The sequence below is a fragment of the Maylandia zebra genome, linkage group LG7, assembly GCF_041146795.1.
Source record: "Maylandia zebra isolate NMK-2024a linkage group LG7, Mzebra_GT3a, whole genome shotgun sequence".
NCBI classification, from domain to species: domain Eukaryota; kingdom Metazoa; phylum Chordata; class Actinopteri; order Cichliformes; family Cichlidae; genus Maylandia; species Maylandia zebra.
Genome location: NC_135173.1, coordinates 57,791,087 through 57,813,551, shown reverse-complemented (window position 1 = coordinate 57,813,551; position 22,465 = coordinate 57,791,087). Strand labels below are relative to the sequence as shown.

Sequence of the window (22,465 nt, the reverse complement as noted above, 5' to 3'; positions counted from 1 at the left end):
CTTTGCTCAACTCGGAAGTGACATCACTTCTAGCTCAGACTTCAGAGGTGACCTCACACTTGTTTCTATGGCTACAGCAAAGTGATAAAAACCATGTACCATTGTTTGGACAATTACTGTAACAGCTGGGTTACAAACAGCCTTAGCAGAATGTGCAAAGAATATAAAAAAGTCAGAAGCATGGCAGTTTTTATAAATACTGTGCTCTAATGGTTTTGCATTTATTTATGGCCATTCATTTCATTATAACTTGTTAATTGTTTCCCCATCTCTGGCATGATCTTTTATTGAACCATTTAAAACTATTGTTTTTGATTAAAAGTAGCCAGTGAGTGAATTAAGGATGATCCAACCCAGTCACCTTGAAATGGCATATTTATCTGCACTTGCTGATTTGTTTAAGTGTGCATAGACTGTATATGTAAGATGGACGTGGCCACAGTGATATCACCTGATGGTTTTTGAACTTCACATTTTGAAGCCTCAAACTCATTCTGGCCACCTTCATGGTATTTTTTGGAGCCAGAAGTGACTATATTTGGCAGTAGCGGCACTGGGTCTGTTGCAGTTGTAACTTTAGGCCTTAAAAACTAAACTAAAAGAAAGAACGGAAGAAAGAAAGTATGTTATAAAACCAATTTATAATTTGTAAATTAGTTTTAAATGAGGGAACTATTCACTGACACTAAAACAATTTTTTTCTATCTGCATTTAAAGCTTTTAATTAGTTAATTTAGCTTTAACATTTTACTATGAGACTTCTGGAGCCAGCCTAAGGTAGCCACAAGAGAAACTGAAGCTTTTGAAAACTGTTATGAGGCTACTGACAGCTTCCTGCTGAGCATATTTTCCTACTGGGTGGATCACAGTAAAATAGATATAAAACATACACAACCACAGACAGCTTTTACATACTATATGGAAAACTGAACATTTGGTCCAGCTGGGCTGGACAACACAAAGTAAATATGATCTATAGAGCCACATTACTTGCATTAATGGGAAACACATCAGACTTAAAATAATAATAGGATAATTATAGGATAATTATTTGTTAAGATCTACAAGTCTTTTTATGGTGAATAAATTGTAAGTAATCCTTGTCTTTCTTGAGTCCCTGTTACAAGCCTTCACATTCAAGCATTCATATTACAAAAAATAAGGTACATGCAAAGAATCTGGTTCTCACAGAGGTGTGTACACACTCTCCCCCCACACACATTCATACAGACAAAGAACAGTTCCTCCAGCACAATTACAATGTGTGCCGTCATTCAGCCTTCTTGATGGTTGTCATGGAGATGTCATTGATAAGGTGGAGAAAATGCAGTTTCCTTTCTGCACATAAGTTAAAAAAAAAAAAGTCCTTTGTGGCTAATTTCACAATTAATAAGCCTTTGCTGAATCAGACCCCCTTTGATGAAAGAACATGTTGTTGCTATAGTGCTTCACCTTGTGCGTTCATCTTTGTCAACCTTCCTTGTTTTCTCTCTCTCTGCAACTGCTGCTGCTGCTGCTGTAGCGATGGATTAACCATTTCTTAGACCTCCCTGAAATCAAGTCTGTATCACTCGCGCTCATAACACATTTTGTCTGAGAAGCAGACTCATTCTGGAAAACCTTGGTTGCTGCAGTTTCTTTCTCCTCTCAGTTATTGTGACACAATCCTTCCAGCATCACGCCAGTCGCAGCTCTGCAACAGGAGAGTGAATGTCTGCAGGAGAGGACTAATCTTAACTGACTGGAGGCTGGTGAGTCACACAGATACACAGTAGCGATTCTTCAACTTCGCAACTTAATTTTATTATTTTGCTTATCTTACAACCAGTTAATAACTCTGAATGGAATTTAATGCACAAAAGATGTTAATCTTTGAAGTAACAAAGATAGCATTGTAATTATATGGCTCTAGGATCCTCACCATGAACAACACACTTGCAGTAAACATATATCTACACACACAAACACACACACAGTGGTCTTCCACAGGATGAATGTTGAGCTAATACTGTTTAGGTGAGGTGGATTTTTTTGATATTCAATGTGCAGAACTGTTAGAGATCTGCAGAGAGGAAGACAAAAGGTGTAATGTTTGCACTGCAGTTAGTAAGCATTTGAAGGGAAAATAAGGACAGCATAAGGGTAGAGTGAAGATTTTAAGCTACATTGTAGATTGTCATCCCAAATTGTTATCCCAAATCTGTTGTATGCTAGTTTCATGCTACCTTAGAGATCCACATTTATAATGTGCACACTATAAATTATATATGTCAGTGTCACATCTGGGCTTGTGAGATACTGCTCAAACTCCTCTGCTAATACTGTAATAATGTGGCTGAAAAGGTTATGAAGACACAAATGCCAAAGGCCAGAACCCAAGAGATGCATGTATACAGGGAGTGCAGAATTATTAGGCAAATGAGTATTTTGTCCACATCATCCTCTTCATGCATGTTCTCTTACTCCAAGCTGTATAGGCTCGAAAGCCTACTACCAATTAAGCATATTAGGTGATGTGCATCTCTGTAATGAGAAGGGGTGTGGTCTAATGACATCAACACCCTATATCAGGTGTGCATAATTATTAGGCAACGTCCTTTCCTTTGGCAAAATGGGTCAAAAGAAGGACTTGACAGGCTCAGAAAAGTCAAAAATAGTGAGATATCTTGCAGAGGGATGCAGCAGTCTCAAAATTGCAAAATTGCAAAAACCAAGGCGCCAAATAACTGCCCATGAACTGAGAAAAGTCAAGCGTGCAGCTACCAAGATGCCACTTGCCACCAGTTTGGCCATATTTCAGAGCTGCAACATTACTGGAGTGCCCAAAAGCACAAGGTGTGCAATACTCAGAGACATGGCCAAGGTAAGAAAGGCTGAAAGACGACCACCACTGAACAAGACACACAAGCTGAAACATCAAGACTGGGCCAAGAAATACCATACCACCTTTATTTATAAAGCACTTTAACATAAAACCAGAGTTCACAAAGTGCTGTACATGCTAATAGCATAAGTAAAGAAAATTAAAATGAGATAAGATAAAATAAATAACTAAAAAACTAAAATTAATTGAAACATGTTAAAACAAATTGAGTCAACCCCTCTAATCAATGCCAAAGGCAAATATCTCAAGACTGGTTTTTCTAAGGTTTTATGGACTGATGAAATGAGAGTGAGTCTTGATGGGCCAGATGGATGGGCCCGTGGCTGGATTGGTAAAGGGCAGAGAGCTCCAGTCTGACTCAGACGCCAGCAAGGTGGAGGTGGAGTACTGGTTTGGGCTGGTATCATCAAAGATGAGCTTGTGGGGCCTTTTCGGGTTGAGGATGGAGTCAAGCTCAACTCCCAGTCCTACTGCCAGTTTCTGGAAGACACCTTCTTCAAGCAGTGGTACAGGAAGAAGTCTGCATCCTTCAAGAAAAACATGATTTTCATGCAGGACAATGCTCCATCACACGCGTCCAAGTACTCCACAGCGTGGCTGGCAAGAAAGGGTATAAAAGAAGAAAAACTAATGACATGGCCACCTTGTTCACCTGATCTGAACCCCATTGAGAACCTGTGGTCCATCATCAAATGTGAGATTTACAAGGAGGGAAAACAGTACACCTCTCTGAACAGTGTCTGGGAGGCTGTGGTTGCTGCTGCACGCAGTGTTGATGGTGAACAGATCAAAACACTGACAGAATCCATGGATGGCAGGCTTTTGAGTGTCCTTGCAAAGAAAGGTGGCTATATTGGTCGCTGATTTGTTTTTGTTTTGTTTTTGAATGTCAGAAATGTATATTTGTGAATGTGGAATTGGTTTCACTGGTAAAAATAAATAATTGAAATGGGTATATATTTGTTTTTTGTTAAGTTGCCTAATAATTATGCACAGTAATAGTCACCTGCACACACAGATATCCCCCTAAAATAGCTAAAACTAAAAACAAACTAAAAACTACTTCCAAAAACATTCAGCTTTGATATTAATGAGTTTTTTGGGTTCATTGAGAACATGGTTGTTGTTCAATAATAAAATCATTCCTCAAAAATACAACTTATCTAATAATTCTGCACTCCCTGTAGTTCAGTAACCAAGTGATTGACCTGGGCACCAGCAAAGAGGTTTTGACCAAATACGGAACAGGATAACTGAATGCACACCACCTACACCTCATCTGTCAAACATGGTGTAGGTGGTGTGTTTTTCTGATGGGTAATAGCTGCCAGCAGACAGACTTTACTTCTGACATCAGTTGCAAGATGAAAACATGTTGCCTGCTCATATGAATGGTAATGCAATCAAGAAGTAAGGTTCATTATATGCATAAGTGGCACAACATCTGTGATTCCCACCCAGCACAGCTGATGTCTGTTTTCTCATGCAAAACCGCAATAACTATATTCTGTAGTTCAAATCCAGAAAAATTAGACAACAGCAGTAATGTTTTCCTGAGATATATATATATGTGTGTGTGTGTGTGTGTGTGTGTGTGTGTGTGTGTGTGTGTGTGTGTGTGTGTGTGTGTGTGTGTGTGTGTGTGTATTTTCACTGTCATCACAGCTCTAATATGACTGGTAAAGCAGGTATCTGTATGTCCCACATAAACGCCCTGTCGGAATGAAATATTATTTTACGTTCATAATCTATGTTACTATTCCTAATCCTTATTATTACTGTTGCATCATTTGCGATTTATCATTATTGTCATTTCATTGACACATTTATTGAAACTGGTGATGTTATGTTAAAGTCTGTATTTCAGGTGTTAGCATAAGCACATAATAATCTTTCACATATTGCCTGTGTGCATTCAGCAGCTTGCTGCATTGGAGTTTGCCTGGTAACAGATGACGTAGAGGGAGGTCATGCACTTAGGTTAACAACACAGACACATAGTCTGTCTGGGTAAACTGATTGCAAATGTTGTGCAAGTCCAGAAAAGTGTAATAACAGGATGCATCTGGGAGGCGGTAGAGGAACTGAGAAAGGAACTGTTATGTTTTAGACTATCTCCTGACATAGAATTACTGAACATGCATGTTGTTTTTCATCTGCGGTGACGCGAGTTACTGGTCATCATAAGTATACAGTGGGGCAAAAAAGTATTTAGTCAGCCACCGATTGTGCAAGTTCCCCCACTTAAAATGATGACAGAGGTCAGTAATTTGCACCAGAGGTACACTTCAACTGTGAGAGACAGAATGTGAAAAAAAAATCCATGAATCCACATGGTAGGATTTGTAAAGAATTTATTCGTAAATCAGGGTGGAAAATAAGTTTTTGGTCAATAACAAAAATACAACTCAATACTTTGTAACATAACCTTTGTTGGCAATAACAGAGGTCAAACGTTTACTATAGGTCTTTACCAGGTTTGCACACACAGTAGCTGGTATTTTGGCCCATTCCTCCATGCAGATCTTCTCGAGAGCAGTGATGTTTTGGGGCTGTCGCCGAGCAACACGGACTTTCAACTCCCGCCACAGATTTTCTATGGGGTTGAGGTCTGGAGACTGGCTAGGCCACTCCAGGACTTTCAAATGCTTCTTACGGAGCCACTCCTTTGTTGCCCGGGCGGTGTGTTTTGGATCATTGTCATGTTGGAAGACCCAGCCTCGTTTCATCTTCAAAGTTCTCACTGATGGAAGGAGGTTTTGGCTTAAAATCTCACGATACATGGCCCCATTCATTCTGTTCTTAACACGGATCAGTCGTCCTGTCCCCTTGGCAGAAAAACAGCCCCATAGCATGATGTTTCCACCCCCATGCTTCACAGTAGGTATGGTGTTCTTGGGATGCAACTCAGTATTCGTCTTCCTCCAAACACGACGAGTTGAGTTTATACCAAAAAGTTCTACTTTGGTTTCATCTGACCACATGACATTCTCCCAATCCTCTGCTGTATCATCCATGTGCTCTCTGGCAAACTTCAGACGGGCCTGGACATGCACTGGCTTCAGCAGCGGAACACGTCTGGCACTGCGGGATTTGATTCCCTGCCGTTGTAGTGTGTTACTGATGGTGACCTTTGTTACTTTGGTCCCAGCTCTCTGCAGGTCATTCACCAGGTCCCCCCGTGTGGTTCTGGGATCTTTGCTCACCGTTCTCATGATCATTTTGACCCCACGGGATGAGATCTTGCGTGGAGCCCCAGATCGGGGGAGATTATCAGTGGTCTTGTATGTCTTCCATTTTCTGATGATTGCTCCCACAGTTGATTTTTTCACACCAAGCTGCTTGCCTATTGTAGATTCACTCTTCCCAGTCTGGTGCAGGTCTACAATACTTTTCCTGGTGTCCTTCGCAAGCTCTTTGGTCTTGGCCATGGCGGAGTTTGGAGTCTGACTGTTTGAGGCTGTGGACAGGTGTCTTTTAAACAGATGATGAGTTCAAACAGGTGCCATTCACACAGGTAACGAGTGGGGGACAGAAAAGCTTCTTACAGAAGACGTTACAGGTCTGTGAGAGCCAGAGATTTTCCTTGTTTGAGGTGACCAAATACTTATTTTCCACCCTGATTTACGAATAAATTCTTTACAAATCCTACCATGTGGATTCATGGATTTTTCTTTCACATTCTGTCTCTCACAGTTGAAGTGTACCTCTGGTGCAAATTACTGACCTCTGTCATCATTTTAAGTGGGGGAACTTGCACAATCGGTGGCTGACTAAATACTTTTTTGCCCCACTGTAAATATCACACCCACCTGTTGTCAGGCAGGAGATCGAGGCAGATGTTTTGCAGAGCCCATCTTCACCACATATATGTGCTTTAATAAAATCATTTGTGTTGACTCACTATGGACTTTCAGTCGTATGTCTCTTCCTCAAAAATCCGAACCACGACAACCCACTGTTGCTACTTTACATACAAAAAGCAGAAGAATTACCAAAAAAACAGTCTAGGAATGTTTTTCATTGTAGTGTTTTGGTTTCTGTGACTAACTGAAGAAAATGTTGTGTTACTGTCTGAGACGTTGTTAACTGCAGCCTTTTCTCGCCTGATAGAAAAAGGCAAGGACAAACAGCACAAAGGCGGATAGAAAGAGGCTGGCTCTGCTTGTGCTGCAGACATAGAACTGCTGAAAATGAAGATGACAATTATCAGTTTCTTGCTTTTCCTGACTATTTGTTTCACACTTTGGTAAAGAAACTGTAATATATGCAATTCATTTGAAATTATCACTTATAAACAGAGTAGATTAAATTAAAAGTTAATTAATTAAAAAGCAAATTGTAAAGTAAGACTAAAGATAACAAATACATTAGCACATACATATAATATGCGACAGGTGTCGCCATGCGACACCTGGCACTTTCTTTTTTTTCAACTTTTCTAACAACAGCCCGAAGACTGGAATTTTAACCCACACCATGACACTTATCTAAGCTCTAACTGTGTCCTTTTGCACCTTGACGTAACTAAACAAGAATCATATTGGTATAGAATTAAGGAAGATTTCTAGAGTTGTATGTGTGGGTTGCTACTGTTTTTCGACAGGTTTCCTGCTGATATCGTCATCATGGCAAGCAACTGCTCTTCTTCTACAGAACCTTAAATAGTTTTGTTATTTTCCACAGAAATCTGTCTTTCTACATCTTCAAAATCACCATCTGTGACCAAGAAGCATGGAGGCAGAAGGCTGTAATCCTGGTGTAACCATAGATTCAGGTAATCCACTACTAAAAGCAGTGTTTCTCCGTCGCCTGCGGCTCACACGACTGCTCCTGGAAGGGGGAGCCTACATCAATGAGAGTGACAGCCAAGGCCAGACCCCACTGATGGTGGCCTGCCGTACCCAGCATGTTGATGCCCAGAGTGCCAGTCGAGTCAAGCTGATACAGTTTCTTCTAGAGAAGGGAGCAGACCCCAACATCCAGGACAAAGAAGGTCGATCTGCACTGATGCATGCCTGCCGGGAGCAGGCTGGCCCAGAGGTGGTCTCTCTGCTTTTGGCCAGTGGGGCAGACATCAGTCTGGAGGATCAGTCTGGGACATCAGCATTGGTTTACGCAGTCATGACTGGAGACCTAAAGGTGCTGAACTTGTTGCTTGATGCATGCAAAGACAAGGGAAAGGAGGTGATCATCATAACAACTGACAAATTCCCATGTGGTAAACTGCAAACCAAGCAGTACCTCAGCATGCCTCCCCTTCGTCCTCTTGACCAGGCAGAAAAAATGACATTACCAGCTCCTGCATCTCCATCTGAAATCCAGCTCATCACATCTCCCCAGTGCACCTCCTCTACCTTGTGCCCTCCAAAACCAGTCTTTTCTTTTAAAGAAGCACAGATCTGTGGCATAAGCTCCCATCCGTGCTCCCCGTCAAGATTTCGCGGGCTTTGCCAAGCACCTCTAAATGGACTGCAGCAGCCTCTACTGAGGCTGAATTCTGAACCCTGGCTGAAGATCCCAGCATCTCTGCTCACCCAGCAACCTCTTGAAGCTTCAGTCTCAGAAAAAGCCCAGGATTTAAGTCGGACTGATAACTTCTCATTCAGAGTTCCTAGACTGGATGAGGATAACAGCCAAAACTCTGACAGCTACAAATGGTGTGAAGCAAGTAATGAAAAAGCAAGAGATGGAAAAAATGATAGTGCCAAACAAGTTGGACAAAAGATACCACTACCAGGTCTCATTTCATCTCACTCTGCCTCCCATCCTAATCTGCATTCTGAAAACCTTGGTACAGATTCAGTCCCCTCCTCGCTTTCCACTGGTAAAATTCTTGTAACACAACTGCAACCTTGCATGGCTTCATCAAGCCTTCATAATGTCATTCAAAGACGCAAGCTAGGTGCAGACATATACAACTCTGACCCACAAATAGCTGTAAACATTCAAAATGTCCCTGAAGAGCAGAAAGCTAGAGACCTGACAGATGGCAAGAGGCTGGCGCCTTTGCATTCCTCTAGCACAATGGGTTCCAGGGAGTTGGTGTCAGGAACGAGTCAGAGAATCCTTTCTGGATATGAGCGCAGAGGTTCTGGTGCCTTCTTGCTGGATCTTAACTCACAGGCCAGACCAAGATCTCTCCCACCTCTTACTAACACCCCCATCCTTAATGTTTGTAACCTCAGCAATGGAAGTAGTTTTTCTGAGAAAGAGTCTGGCCAAAAGCAATTTTTTCCCTCTGCTCCTCCTGGGCCCCGGAAAGAGCTTACTAGGCGGATGCTTCTAAGAAGACACTCAATGCAGACTGAACAGTTCAAGGCCACAGCTTGAAATCTAGCCAGGATGCAAGAAAAGTGCAAGCGTGTTCTGACGTGAATTCTGTTCTCCTGTGAGCCATGGTGTGTGCATATTAATTGAGGAAAACCAAAGAGTGTATGCAAAATTATTGGATCCTCAGACATTCATGGATTTAACAACATATAAACTATAGATTTTTCTGTGCTTTGGTGTGCTGTCTTGTCAAATAGCTTTAGTGTGCAGTTCTTAAATATAGATCTTCTCTCAAATTATATTTAGACATTTTGGTCACTCGGATGACAGAAAGTCCAGCTAAAAACCTGCTTCTTTGACTTTAATAAATTGTTCTGGTGGAAGAAAGTTAGTAGAAAGTATATCCAGGGGAGTTAAAGAAATGTTAGCTCTAATTTGCAGTCATGCCTCTGGTTACTTAACAATTTTAAGTTTAATATTCAGTTCTTTTTAGTTTAGCTTTTTCTTTCACCAACAGCTGAAAGAAAAAAATGCCGGACATTCCACTCTCTTAATTTAATTACTTGTTATCTTTGCAAATCATCTTTTTATTGCTGTAGGCTATTACACACCAGAACTTCTTTCCACAAGACATCGAGTATGTGAGTTCAAAATCGAATGAAATGCTAAACTACACTCAAGAGCTGAGTTAATGCAGCTTTAAAATCTTTATGTGCATCATATGACCCCGTGTGAGCAAGCACTTGGCAATAGTGGAAAGGGAAAACTCTCTTTAACAGGAAGAAACCTCCAGCAGAACCAGGCTCAGGGAGGGGCGGCCATCTGCTGCGACCAAAAGACAGGATAAAAGACATGCTGTGGTAGAGAGCCAGAGATTAATAACACATATGATTCAATGCAGAGAGGTCTATTTAACACATAGCGACTGAGAAAGGTGACTGAAGAGTAAATACTCAATGCATCATGGGAATCCCGAGCAGCCTGCACCAAAAGTGTAACTAAAAGAGGATTCAGGGCCACCTGGTCCAGCCCTAACTATATGCTTTAGCAAAAAGGAAAATTTTAAGCCTAATCTTAAAAGTAGAGATAGTGTCTGTCTCCTGAATACAAACTGGAAACTGTTTCCACATAAGAGGGGCCTGAAACTGAAGGTTCTGCCTCCCATTCTACTTTTAAATACTCTAGGAACAAGTAAGCCTGCAGTCAGAGAGCAAAGTGCTCTGAAAAGCATGCTCCCTTTCAGTTGAGTTGAAGTGACTGGCATGGCCACTGCAGAATATACCATTTCTTTATCATGAGGAATTCTTAGGTTGATCTTACTGTAATGCTTTGGGTTGCATTGTATTTGCACCGTAAAGTGCTGGCAAATGTGTTTTGCTGCATTTGGCTGAATCTAAGCAGAGTATAGTCAATGCAGTGTTGTGGCATGTGTATGTTATCACATACCATAACATTGCCTTCACAATCTTTGGCAGATAATGTGGTATCCTTCAGACAGCACAGTGACACAGTCCTTCTCCATAGTTTTCTTTTCAGATCATTCTTGTAAAAAAAAATAAAATAAAAAAAAACTAAAATGCATTTTTGGAATAAGGCTGTAACATGACAAACTGTGGACCAAGTGAAGCACTGTGAATACTTTCTAGATGTACTGTAATTTTAATTTGGGCTGTTAAAGAAAACAACTATGTTAGATCTTGAGTAATTGAAGTCATTTTTAGACACAGTCCTTACATTCAGGGGCTCAATTGGAATTGAATGATTCCAGTACAGTACTATTGAATACTAAAAACAAGCACACTAAATTGAATGATTTAGTATGCTTTTTTTTTTTTTTTTTTTTTAGAATAGCTCATGTACAATTTGTACCTTGTTGTTAACCCTCTACATTTTCTCCCATAATGTCTTTTTGGGTAGAAGTAAGGTTATAATACGTTGACCTTCCTTTTCAGGGTGTTTAGAAACATTCTTTTATACCATGGAAATGATCCTGTAGATCCTGCAGAATTTGGAAGATCAGTTGTTTTCTTCATTCTCTATGTTCTATGCTAATGATTTGCTATTTTTTGGTTTTAGGTTTAAGGATTGCCTGTTAAGTTTGCAGCAGTAGCTCGTGTCGTGTGTTAAAAGAAATGGATTCAAAATGCAAACTGAACTCCAGAATAAACACTCTGGAGTTCAACTGTGTAATTGATTAGAATAACGAAACAATACCCTGCAATTGTCCACCAATGGCTTTTAAAAAAGTGTTGCAGTTAATTTGTACTCTTGAAATTAGGGTATTGTGTATAAAAATGGCTGTAACAAACAGTTAATACAATCTCCTCGATCGTCCTCTTAAAGCTAAAATCTGGATCGTTTCAGTTTATATTTGTTGTTAAGTACAGAATCAAAACTGTCACTGTTCAAATAATTCCAGATCTATGTACGAATTAAATCAGGTAATGATAGGATTATAGTTTCATTTTTATTTCATTACATTTCACAAAAAAGTCCAATGAAATGATCCAACATTCTTCTCAGCTGCAATGTGTTCATGTGCTGCAGATGGTGCATTATATACAGGTTGAGCCATTTATATGGATACACCGTAATAAAATGGGAATGGTTGGTGATATTAAAGTCCTGTTTGTGGCACATTAGTATATGTGAGGGGGCAAACTCCTCAAGATGGGTGGTGACCAGTGTTGGTCAAGTTACTTGAAAAAAGTAATCAGTAACTAATTACTGATTACTTCCCAAAAAAGTAATCCCGTTACTTTACTGATTACTTATTTTCGAAATTAATTAATTACTTAATTACTTAGTTACTTAGTTACTTTTTAAAAACGATTTACAACCTGAATAGGTGATAAAGCGATAGATCTTTCAGCCCAGTTCTACTTTTTCTGCATAATCCATCATACAAAATGTAATCAAATGGAAAAGTCTCTTTTTTTTAACTTTTAATTTTATCTCTTTTAATCTTTTAACTTTATGCATCAAGTAAATATTAAATTATATGCACCATTCTCTGACTTGAATAAATTAGTTTAACATTTAAACCTATTTTCTGCACATTACAGCACATAAAATAAAATATTTTTTGTGTTTACACTCAGTTTTTCAAATAGATGCAAGTAAAACACAGCAGAAAATAAATAAAGTCAAAGACTAGCAGTCCTTTTGCTCTGTTTTCACCTGTAAAGCAGGAGTGGGGTATATGGAGGTTTACCCTGGTGCAGGTGTGCCGCAGCGGTCAGTTGAAGAATCCACGAGTTTCTCTGTGAATTTCCCATTACGTCGTTGCGCACTCGGTGCTTGCTTGGAAGTTTAGGGGGTTTTTTTCGCTGTAAAAAGAAGTTTTCTTCCCACGCACAACGGACACTAATGTTTTTGTCACTTTTTATGGAATCAAACTCAGTAAGTAAGGTCAGTACTTCCACGCTTTAAACGCTGCACGCTCATACTCTCTCCCGTACTCGATATATTATCCATTGTTGATCTGCACACAGCTGTTGTCACGAACATCGCACTCGCTTACGTCACTGTCATGAGACATTCTCGCAAAAAAAAATCACGGTTTTAGTAACTAAGCAACGCAGCATTCCTACAGGAAAGTAACGGTAATCTACCGTTTTTGCGATAGTAATCCCTTACTTTACTCGTTACTTTAAAAAAGTCATCAGATTACAGCGTTACTGCCCATCTCTGGTGGTGGCCATTTAGAAGTCAGCCATCTTGGATCTTGGATACAACTTTTGTTTTTTCAATAGGAAGAGGGCCATGTGACACATCAAACTTATTGGTAATGTCACAAGAAAAACAATGGTGTGCTTGGTTTCAACGTAACTTTATTCTTTCATGAGTTATTTACTCATATTTCAAGTTTCTCACCACTTATAAAATGTGTTCAATGCTGCCCATTGTGTTGGATTGTCAATGCAACCCTCTTCTCCCACTCTTCACACACTGATAGCAACACCGCAGGAGAAATCCCAGCACAGGCATCCAGTATCCATAGTTTTAGGCGCTGCACATCTCGTATCTTCACACCATAGACAATTGCCTTCAGATGACCCCAAAGATAAAAGTCTAAGGGGGTCAGATTGGGAGACCTTGGGGGCCATTCAACCGGCCCACGGCGACCAATCCACTTTCCAGGAAACTGTTCATCTAGGAATGCTCGGACCTGGCACCCATAATGTGGTGGTGCACTATCTTGCTGGAAAAACTGAGAGAACGTGCCAGCTTCAGTGCATAAAGAGGGAAACACATCATCATGTAGCAATTTCAAATATCAAGTGGCCTTGAGGTTTCCATTGATGAAGAATGGACCCACCATCTTTGCTAATATGTTCAACTTATGCCACTCTCCAGTGACATGCGGTGAGTGCTACGCTGTGGGCTCTTGCTGAATGAAGCTAGGACAGCCACTGATGTTTCTTCATTAGTGACAGTTTTCTTGCGTCCACATTTTGGCAAATCCAACACTGAACCAGTTTCACGAAACTTAGCAAGCAGTTTGCTAACTGTAGCATGGGAGATGGGTGGTCTCGTAGGGTGTCTTGCATTGAAATCTGCTGCAATGACCCGGTTACTGTGTTCACCAGATATTAACACAATTTCGATCCGCTCCTCACGTGTTAACCTCTTCGACATGTCAATGGCTGTGAACACAAAGAAACTTGTAAATAACTCATGAAAGAATAAAGTTATGTTGAAACCAAGCACACCATTGTTTTTCTTGTGACATTACCAATAAGTTTGATGTGTCACATGGCCCTCTTCCTATTGAAAAAACAAAAGTTGTATCCAAGATGGCTGACTTCTAAATGGCCACCATGGTCACCACCCATCTTGAGGAGTTTGGCCCTCACATATACTAATGTGCCACAAACAGGACTTTAATATCACCAACCATTCCCATTTTATTACGGTGTATCCATATAAATGGCCCACCCTGTAGATTAGAATTGGAGACACACTATAGGTTGTGTGATGTTACAATTTTCTAACAGCACTAAGCATTATTTATATTATGCTTTGTTTATTATGCAAAACATATTTATTGGCAAATGTAAGGTAACATATGTTTATGTAAGGTATCTGTGACAGGCCAAATTAGCTGATAGCTCCCTGCAGGTAAATCAACCACTTTGAATGTTACGCTTGTTTCAATTATACATCAGTTAAAAAACTGTCAGCTGGAAAGGACACTGAATTGGAAGGAAAAAATGATTTTATTATATTAAAAATGTACCACAAACCACTGTTAAAAACACATCATTTTGCATTAAACATGCTTAGTCAAAATGTCTATTCTGTCTTCAATTAACAGACTTTAACACATAAGGTCACTTATTACCACAAACTGCTAAAAACATTGTTTGCTACATCTTTACATGTTTTTGTTTATCGTGTAAAAGTAGAATGGACTTAAAACTTCAGAGACAGTAAAAGCAAGTTACTGTGAGCAAAAAACATTCAAACTTGGAATTGTGTGTGATTTTGTGCTCAACAGTCTATAGCCACGTAGTAGGACTGATCAAATGGGGCTAAATAAACACATACAATATAATCTATGAAAGTCCTTACTTATACCAATACAAAGAGTAGCACAAAATACAAGACAGAAATACAATTTGGGGTTTTTGTTGTTGTTGTTTTTTTCTGCTAAAATATGAACAGCTAGGCAGTTTTATCTCTTTCAGTGTAAGTCACAGTAGATTTATCCAGCCGTTAATCCCAGAGTGACTCGATCCAGTCTCAGACAGGCGTACAGTCCTCACACATTTTTATTTCAGGTCCTGCGGTCGTAATCACTGACCATCTTCTTGATATGGTTCAGTTTGGACTTCAGATATTTACACCTGCGCTTCTTCACCTGATAATCTGAAGACTGTGGATAAAAAAGGTGAAGCTTGTAAATTATACATACAGCAGAAGGCACCTATATATCTTACATCTATCCAACTATTTTCTTTTCCAATTCAGGATGGGTATGGGCAGGTGGGGGTGGGGCCTATTCCAGCTGTCATAGGGTAGAGGCAGTGTTCACCCTGGACAGATGACCAATCTGTCCAGAGAAAACTTTTTACAGTCACACGTATGGTCAGTTTAGAGAGTCACCATTTTGTCTATAACGTTTCTGCTATCCATTAGGGCTGCCACAAACGATTATTTTGATAGTCAACTAGTCGCTGATTATTTTTGTGAATAGTCGACTAATCAGATCATGCATCCATTGGACGTAAAACTTACAGCTTATTGCACCAGCATGCATCTGCAATTATATAACTATCATTAGCTTACAGCTTTAAGTGTTTAAGGTATGTGCTAACTAAAAATAAAGACAAGATGATGGTTTATTACATTTTAATGAAATTTCAGATTGTTTTGGTGGAGTTTAATAAACTCAGCCGTCTGCTCCTTGCTATCTAAAATATAATAGGACACCTGAGTATATTCACAAGCATCTCACACTTCTGATAATCAGTCATCTGCTTGACGTTTATTCAACTGTCAAAAAACTATAACTTTAATCTCAGCCAAACCGATTTACTCAGGAACAAATAAAATACTGAAAAAAGCCAAACAATAACATTTTTAAGTTATCTAAGTGTCTTATATATCATGTTTAACCTGAGTAGCGAAAGACGGCGGTGGGTTTGAAAATGATTTTCCGCGAGTCCGGTGCTCTCACCGGCTCTAGTGAGCCTTGCCCCCGGCTAGCTATCGAGCTGGTGGGTAACAGACGTCTCCGAAAACGTCGGAGCGCTTTTGAAAATATGTGGTGTCTTGATAAACTGAGCAGATATTTGAAGTTTACACAGCTACATTCTCGCCTGAAGATATGTTAAAAGTTTATGTTGTGACCCAGAAAGAATAATAACAGTAATATTAAAACTAACTAGCTGCTGCCATTGTTGGAAACTGAGCTGGGCCGCGCTATGAATTCTGGGATAGGTTGGGCCACGAAGTATATGCCCGACCCATCCTTCAAATCTAGGGAAATAAAGGACCCATTTGTCAGCGGCATTTGTCAGAGTCTTCGAATTTGGACAGTCTTCATCGTGTCGCTGTAACGTAATTGGCCTACTAATGTGGGCACAGGAGGATGCGGTTCCTGAATTTGGACACAGGTACGATACTGGACACTGCTTCTTCGGAGTTTAACGACAGCTGGCATCCTTGTACACGCAGTGCTGCCATCTTCTGTTTCAGTCCATTATTACACTCTTAAATCCTACTACTTCTTCCTGCGTCTTTAGGGATCTTATAAAGCTTCAAACGACGCGATTTTGATAGTCGACGTAATCGTGACTAGTCGACTAATCATGGCAGCCCTACTATGCATCAGCGCTGAGTTATTACAAGAATGTGTCTACAGCTGATATGGATTCTAACAAGACACCAGCATGATAAATTAGTGTCCAGTCACATGTATCACAGTGACAGGACATAGATAAAAAATAAATGAAAACTGACAAGTATAGATTAAATATTCCCCACATACCTTTTTCATATTCTTTATCTTGTTGTACTCATCCAAAGCATCCTGTTGAAAGGGCAGACAAACATTTCAAGTTTAGTCAGATTACTAAAGTCTCACATTTAACTTTCATTGATTGGGTGACAGGTGGTAGAGCGGGCGTCTACCAACTGGAAGGCTCGGCCTCTTGTCTCTCCTTCCATGTGTTGAAGCATCCTTGATACTGATACAAAATACGTGTACCCGATGCATTTATCGGAGTGCGAGTGTGTGAATGTTAGATAAAAGTACTGCATGACTGTGTGTGTGTGTGTGTGTGTGTGTGTGTGTGTGTGTGTGTAACACCATGGACATCATGGATAAATGAAACTTGCAGTAGAAAATGCTTTGAGTGCTAAAAACCGAGAAAAATGGTGCTACATAAGTAGCAGTCAATTTATTACTGATTTATTACTTTCTTTCTGTTTTTGTTTAGAAAAGCTTTAATTTAGTGAAAAAGCACTTTTTCATCATCACACATCCAATATCCAACATTTATCCATCAGCAACTTCGGTTTTCAGATTATCAATGTCAGAAATACTAGAAATATTTTAAAATCTCACCAGGTACTGTGGGCTTCCCTCCTCCAGTTCATCCAGCTCTCTGTCCACTGCTGAAAGGCTCTGGTTAATTGCATCAAGCTCTGCCTGCAGATCTTTGTACTCCTGATGGTCGTGGTCAAATTCACGCTTGTAGTCATTGCGCTCTTGCTCATTTGCTATTGGAGGAAATTCACTGGAGGAAGGAAATGGGAAGAAAGAGAAGAGAAAAGAATGAAAATAATTATAATAATATTAGAAGTTCATATGTGAAAACATTCTTAAAAAATTAAAAGAAAAAAGAAAAAAAGACCGATATATGATAGACTTGACGGGTAATAATGTTTCAAAGATGATCAGTTTCAGCGGTCTGGTTATGAGGATTAAAACTTATGTCTTACCTGTCAAAGTCGTTGTCATCCAGCTCGTCTCCAGATGAGTTGTAATCTGTGTCGTAGTCCTGTCCGTCTACGTGGCGAGGCCGACCTGGTCGTCTCGTTCTGGAATATCCGGCTGAACTTGCCACTTCTGAGATACTGCTGTAGGGAGGCCTGCTTTGCAGTGGCAGTTCCTGGACAACAGGCCTGTGTGACAATAATAACAATAATTACTTTAGAAAATCGATGTCAAAGGTTAGTACATTAATAGAAGATTTTGACAATGGAAGATTTTATGTAAGACGAGTGTCAGGAAACTTCTACTAATGTAGGAGGAAGTAAAACACCGCCATAAATAACCTGCAAATTCATACTGTATGAGACAACCTTTAATAACTTCCTAATTCCTTATAGCTTGGTGTGTTACCTCATCAATACCAGGCCAGCACTCACATGTTTTCTTCATATTCTGTATAATAATATAATAATCAGCTCATTCTGCTTAGGTCTGGGTCATGAGAAAAAATTTCAATCAGTTTCGAGGAGCAAAACAAGGTTGCATAAACAAGGCTCAAGCTGAGTCTGCAATACACTGCAGCAGACCAATATCATACAGATTGTACTGATAGCACTGTGACCTAGGAGCAGGGCCGGTTTCCCCACAGACGTCTACACAACTGGAAATCTTTTGGAACCAGAGGAATCATAATCGCAGGCCGTTATGAAGAAAGCAGGTTTCCTGCTTTCTTCCTCACTGGCTTCACTTTTCAAACCCAGACATTATGTCCATTTTTTATATACTCTACGGTTATATGCGGTAACCGCAGTGACTGCTAGCATGGCTGCAAACACATGGATAATTAGACTCCCAGAATCAAGACTTCAGTACTGATTCTGGGAGGAAAACTGTGATGCGTATCTGTGACATCTCAGTGGTCTTAGGGTGCTGTCCTCAGTCTTACAAAATGAGATTCAGTGTTGAATTAGGATTGAGAAGTAAACACATGCACTTGTATCGGGGCGCATACTCACTGAGGGCTGTAGCTGTATGGTGGTTTGTCGTAGTTTGTGCTTTCATCATCCAGATGACTCCTCGAGCTCCTTAGTTTTTCTGGGTAGTCTGAAATTGGAACTTCTCCAGGCACAGCAGACACATGGTTCACCTTCACAAAAATGTAAACAAATTAGCAACATATTTTTAAATAATATATAAAACCCATATCCAAAACTTTTACTGCACATCAGCAAGTAGCTACTTTCATGCTTTGGCACATTTACGCCAGATGCTTTTCCTCATGTGACCCCAAAGGGGACTAGTGTCTCTGGCAGGAAAGCAGCAACCTTTCATTTGTCAAGTGAATGTGTAAAGGTTACAGTGCCAACATCTAGCCAAAACTCACTGGTCATTTGCAAGTTTGAGCAAAATCATTAACTATTAAACCTCATCACTTTTTCCATTCACCAGCTAGCTTTAGTTTAGCCAACTATTCATTTTCTTCTTTCAGATACTTTCTCTCACCATTTGATATGCATTTTAGTTAGCTAAATCTAACTATATATCACAAATGAGATACACTTTAACTGTCTACATGTACTGTGTGTGCTGCATTCACACTGCCTCAGCACTTTCAGGCAGGTTCCCATAAGCTCCAGTAAAGTAAATACTTTCTAAGAATTAACTTGTTTATGTGGAGTTACGCATGGGCTAACTGATGACTTTTTCCTTTCTTTCGTTCTTTTTTTTAATAAATACAATTCAAAGTACCAGTAGAACCTGCTTTTCCTGTTCACTACTGTAAAGTGAAGTGTACAGCAAGGACTTGGCTGTGGTGAATATCATCACGACTTTCAAAATGACTCACTGTCTCGTTGCTACTCACTAGGATATATTGCTAAACCCCAATGAAACTTGTTTTACATCATTCATTGTGAAATGTAAATACCTTTGTTTTAATGCTTGAACATATTAACAATAATAAGCTCTGGTTCATGCTGTGTAAATTCCTTCCTTACTTCATGACATGCCAGCATGTGACTAAAGACATGCCAGAGTGAGACTGAAACTGTTATCTGAGAGCACGCCACACCTTGAAACCAAAAATACAGTGCTAGACAGAAAGCGCTCATTGGTCCACATTTCACCTTCTCTGCTGATAAACAAGTGACTACCATCAAACTGGTTTTACCAGTCCTCTACTGCTGCATGACATCAGATCACAAAGACAGTTCTGGGCTATAACTTCTCTTCTCAGAAAGTGGCAAAAATGCTCCAATCCTTTATCATATTTATCATATGTGTTCATATGTGATACCACAAAACAAAATCATTGTAAACTAAATGCTTTGGACTGCTGGGTGGAATTAACACTAAACATAAAGGCCTAACAATGGATCTTAAGAAATTGAACTGATCACTCAATGAAAAATAATGAAATAAAGGCTTCAAATGCGCTGTCCTTGTCAAAAAAATAGCTGTTTTTACGTCATTGGAAACGAATTGTTTTGTTTTTTTATGTCATTGCAATAACAAATGTTTTTGCGAAAATGTATCTTTACAAAAGCCCATATAAAGCTGTCACTCACCCATGCCTCTACATCCTGAGGTGGTGCCAAGTCATCAATGACTTTCACTTTCTTCCACAAAATGTTGCTTTTGCCAAAATTTTGGATTTTCTGCCGCGTCTTCAGTGCAAAAACCAGCATGATAAGCAGAGCTGCTGTCACCAGGAAGCCAAACACAACGGCAATGGCCTGGAATGGGAAATAAACCACCACATTAGAAACAGAAAAAAGTTAAAGACAGAAATGGACATAAATCAAATCTGTGCTCTCACCTCTTGTGGCTCAAATACACAGTAACGGTAAAGGTATTCATTAACAAATAGTGCTGAGGACTGCGGTTGTTGGTAGGGAGCACACAATGCAGTAAGGGTGTTGCCTTGAAGCGTTCCATATGACTGTGCCGATGGGTTCACTGCCACCAAGTATACTATGGTGGCTATAAGCATAAACAGGGCTAGGATGGCAGAGATGATCACCACAGCCAGGTAGAACCTCCTGCTCTCTGATAGGCTTTGACGGGATACAATGACGATGAAGACCGTGAGTACGAAGATGAACACAATGGCTGACATGGCGATCATAAACCCTTTGCCTGAACGTGGTTCAACATAACTGTAACCATATCCTCCATATCCATAGCCACCGCCATAGCCGCCGCCAAAGCCGCCGCCATAGCTGCCACCGTAGCCACCACCATAGCTGCCACCATAGCCGCCACCATAGCCGCCACCATAGCCACCAATGCCTCCAAAACCAGACAATGCTCCCTGAGAGTCATAAGCCAGTGTGGAGGCAACGCAAGCAAATATAAGCAAGCACAAAAAAGTGCAAATGACAGCCATGATTTTGAGGATGCCTGGTGGAGACGTCAAGCGGTAGAAATGCTGGAACTCATCATCTGGGTAGTAAGAATAGGCAGGCTGCGGAACGATTTTACTGTGTAGGGGGGAGAGACAAAAGAGACAGTGTTTATGGTGAGATATATATATTATATATATACACATATATATATAAAGTGATAGTGATTATTTAATAAGATAAACAACATTTCTACCAAGATTTGTCAAAGTTAATTAGTTTGTAAATATTTTTAATTATATACCTTTTTTATTTGCATGTAAGGTAAATGAAAGCTACAACAAAAATCTTAACAAAACTGATTTCAACCCAAAATAAAGACAAACTAAAAAAAATGACAAAGTCAGAAAGAAAAACGTAAATACTCTATATTATCATCTTGAACATTCTGATGAACACTTACAATACAAAATGATCAGCAGTAGAAATATTAATCGAAAAACACTCACTGGTCATCATCTGCCTCGTAAGGAGGAGGGCTTCCTACGGGACTGGAAGACATAACTTCTGATCCACTTGGTGCTGATCTGTAAAAAACAAGAATATTTATGGTTAAAGCAGATCTCATTTAGGGTTCATAAGTGTTGTCATAGCTATTAAGTATCATCATTGTTAAATGGTGATAACTGAAGTCTTCCTAAGGTCCATGGATCTGCTGACTTTATTATGACATTCACCAAGAAAAAAAAAAGGCAGCATTTCAACTAAAAAGTGGAACAGAACATTTCTTTTATTTACAATGATTGACTCTATTAATTACTCTGCTGCAAACACCTACATAGTAAGATATTTGTAAGACATTTTCAGAGACTTATTCCCCACAGCATAACCGTGCTAGTATGCAGCGATAAAAACCCAAGATTACAATTGCTAGCATGACAATCCTCCTAGCAATTTTGCTTCATAGAAGAGATAATAGGGTTAATAGGATAATTGATTTGAGTATCCAACGACACACTTATCTTTAGATCGTTATTTTAAAATGAAAGAAGCCTCTGCTGATAGTCCCACAATTTCAAATCGATACACTAACCTGCTACTTTGTAAGAGTCCTCAGCTGAAACAGCTCAAGTGAAACTGCGACTTCCAATAAAAACATCCTGACCACACCTAGACAGGTTCGTCTCTCGCTCGGTAACAGCACGCCCCGCCTCACAATCACAGAGGTCACATTACAGAACATGAGCGGAAGTCAGCCTTTAAGTTGGTTGTGCATGTCTCTTACAAATGTTAAACCAATGTATTTTAACAAACGTGTCCAACAACTTACGTGCAAACCTATTTCGCCTGGCAAAGAAGGAAACTAATATGAGTGACATTATAAAGAAGTTCGCCAATCTTTGAGTGTCACTCCAACAAACGTATCCCTCGTACACAAGTAAGCAAGAGAAGACTAATTAACACGAACTGAATAAAATGACAAGAAACAAGTTTGAATGTATTCTGAGCTTTGATTTT

At 39.8% G+C, this 22,465-nt stretch overlaps 2 protein-coding genes across 2 annotated transcripts; one reads left to right on the top strand and one right to left on the bottom strand.

The window, feature by feature from the left end:
* The first annotated feature begins 1,518 nt into the window (after positions 1-1,518).
* ankrd34ba (ankyrin repeat domain 34Ba) lies at positions 1,519-11,345 on the top strand. The gene is made up of 2 exons (XM_004566970.3): positions 1,519-1,751; positions 7,571-11,345. The coding sequence occupies exon 2, from the start codon at positions 7,619-7,621 to the stop codon at positions 9,215-9,217; it is 1,599 nt and encodes a 532-aa protein (XP_004567027.1). The 5' UTR covers positions 1,519-1,751; positions 7,571-7,618; the 3' UTR covers positions 9,218-11,345.
* A 3,015-nt stretch (positions 11,346-14,360) lies between these two features.
* Positions 14,361-22,164, bottom strand: oclna (occludin a). Its single transcript, XM_012923468.3, has 9 exons — positions 22,041-22,164; positions 21,457-21,534; positions 20,422-21,085; positions 20,171-20,338; positions 18,620-18,750; positions 17,612-17,794; positions 17,235-17,406; positions 16,656-16,697; positions 14,361-15,038 (listed from the first exon to the last, which is right to left on the bottom strand). The coding sequence occupies exons 2-9, from the start codon at positions 21,507-21,509 to the stop codon at positions 14,940-14,942; spliced, it is 1,512 nt and encodes a 503-aa protein (XP_012778922.3). The 5' UTR covers positions 21,510-21,534; positions 22,041-22,164; the 3' UTR covers positions 14,361-14,939.
* Positions 22,165-22,465: the final 301 nt, after the last annotated feature.

Coding starts and splice junctions, on each gene's coding strand:
- ankrd34ba (XM_004566970.3), top strand. CDS start 7,619: ATGGAGGCAGAAGGCTGTAATCCTGGTGTAACCATAGATTCAGGTAAT.
- oclna (XM_012923468.3), bottom strand. CDS start 21,509: ATGTCTTCCAGTCCCGTAGGAAGCCCTCCTCCTTACGAGGCAGATGAT. Junction 17,407..17,611: donor GATGACAACGACTTTGACAG/GTAAGACATAAG, acceptor TCCTTCCTCCAG/TGAATTTCCTCCAATAGCAA. Junction 16,698..17,234: donor AGGGAAGCCCACAGTACCTG/GTGAGATTTTAA, acceptor CCCTTTCAACAG/GATGCTTTGGATGAGTACAA.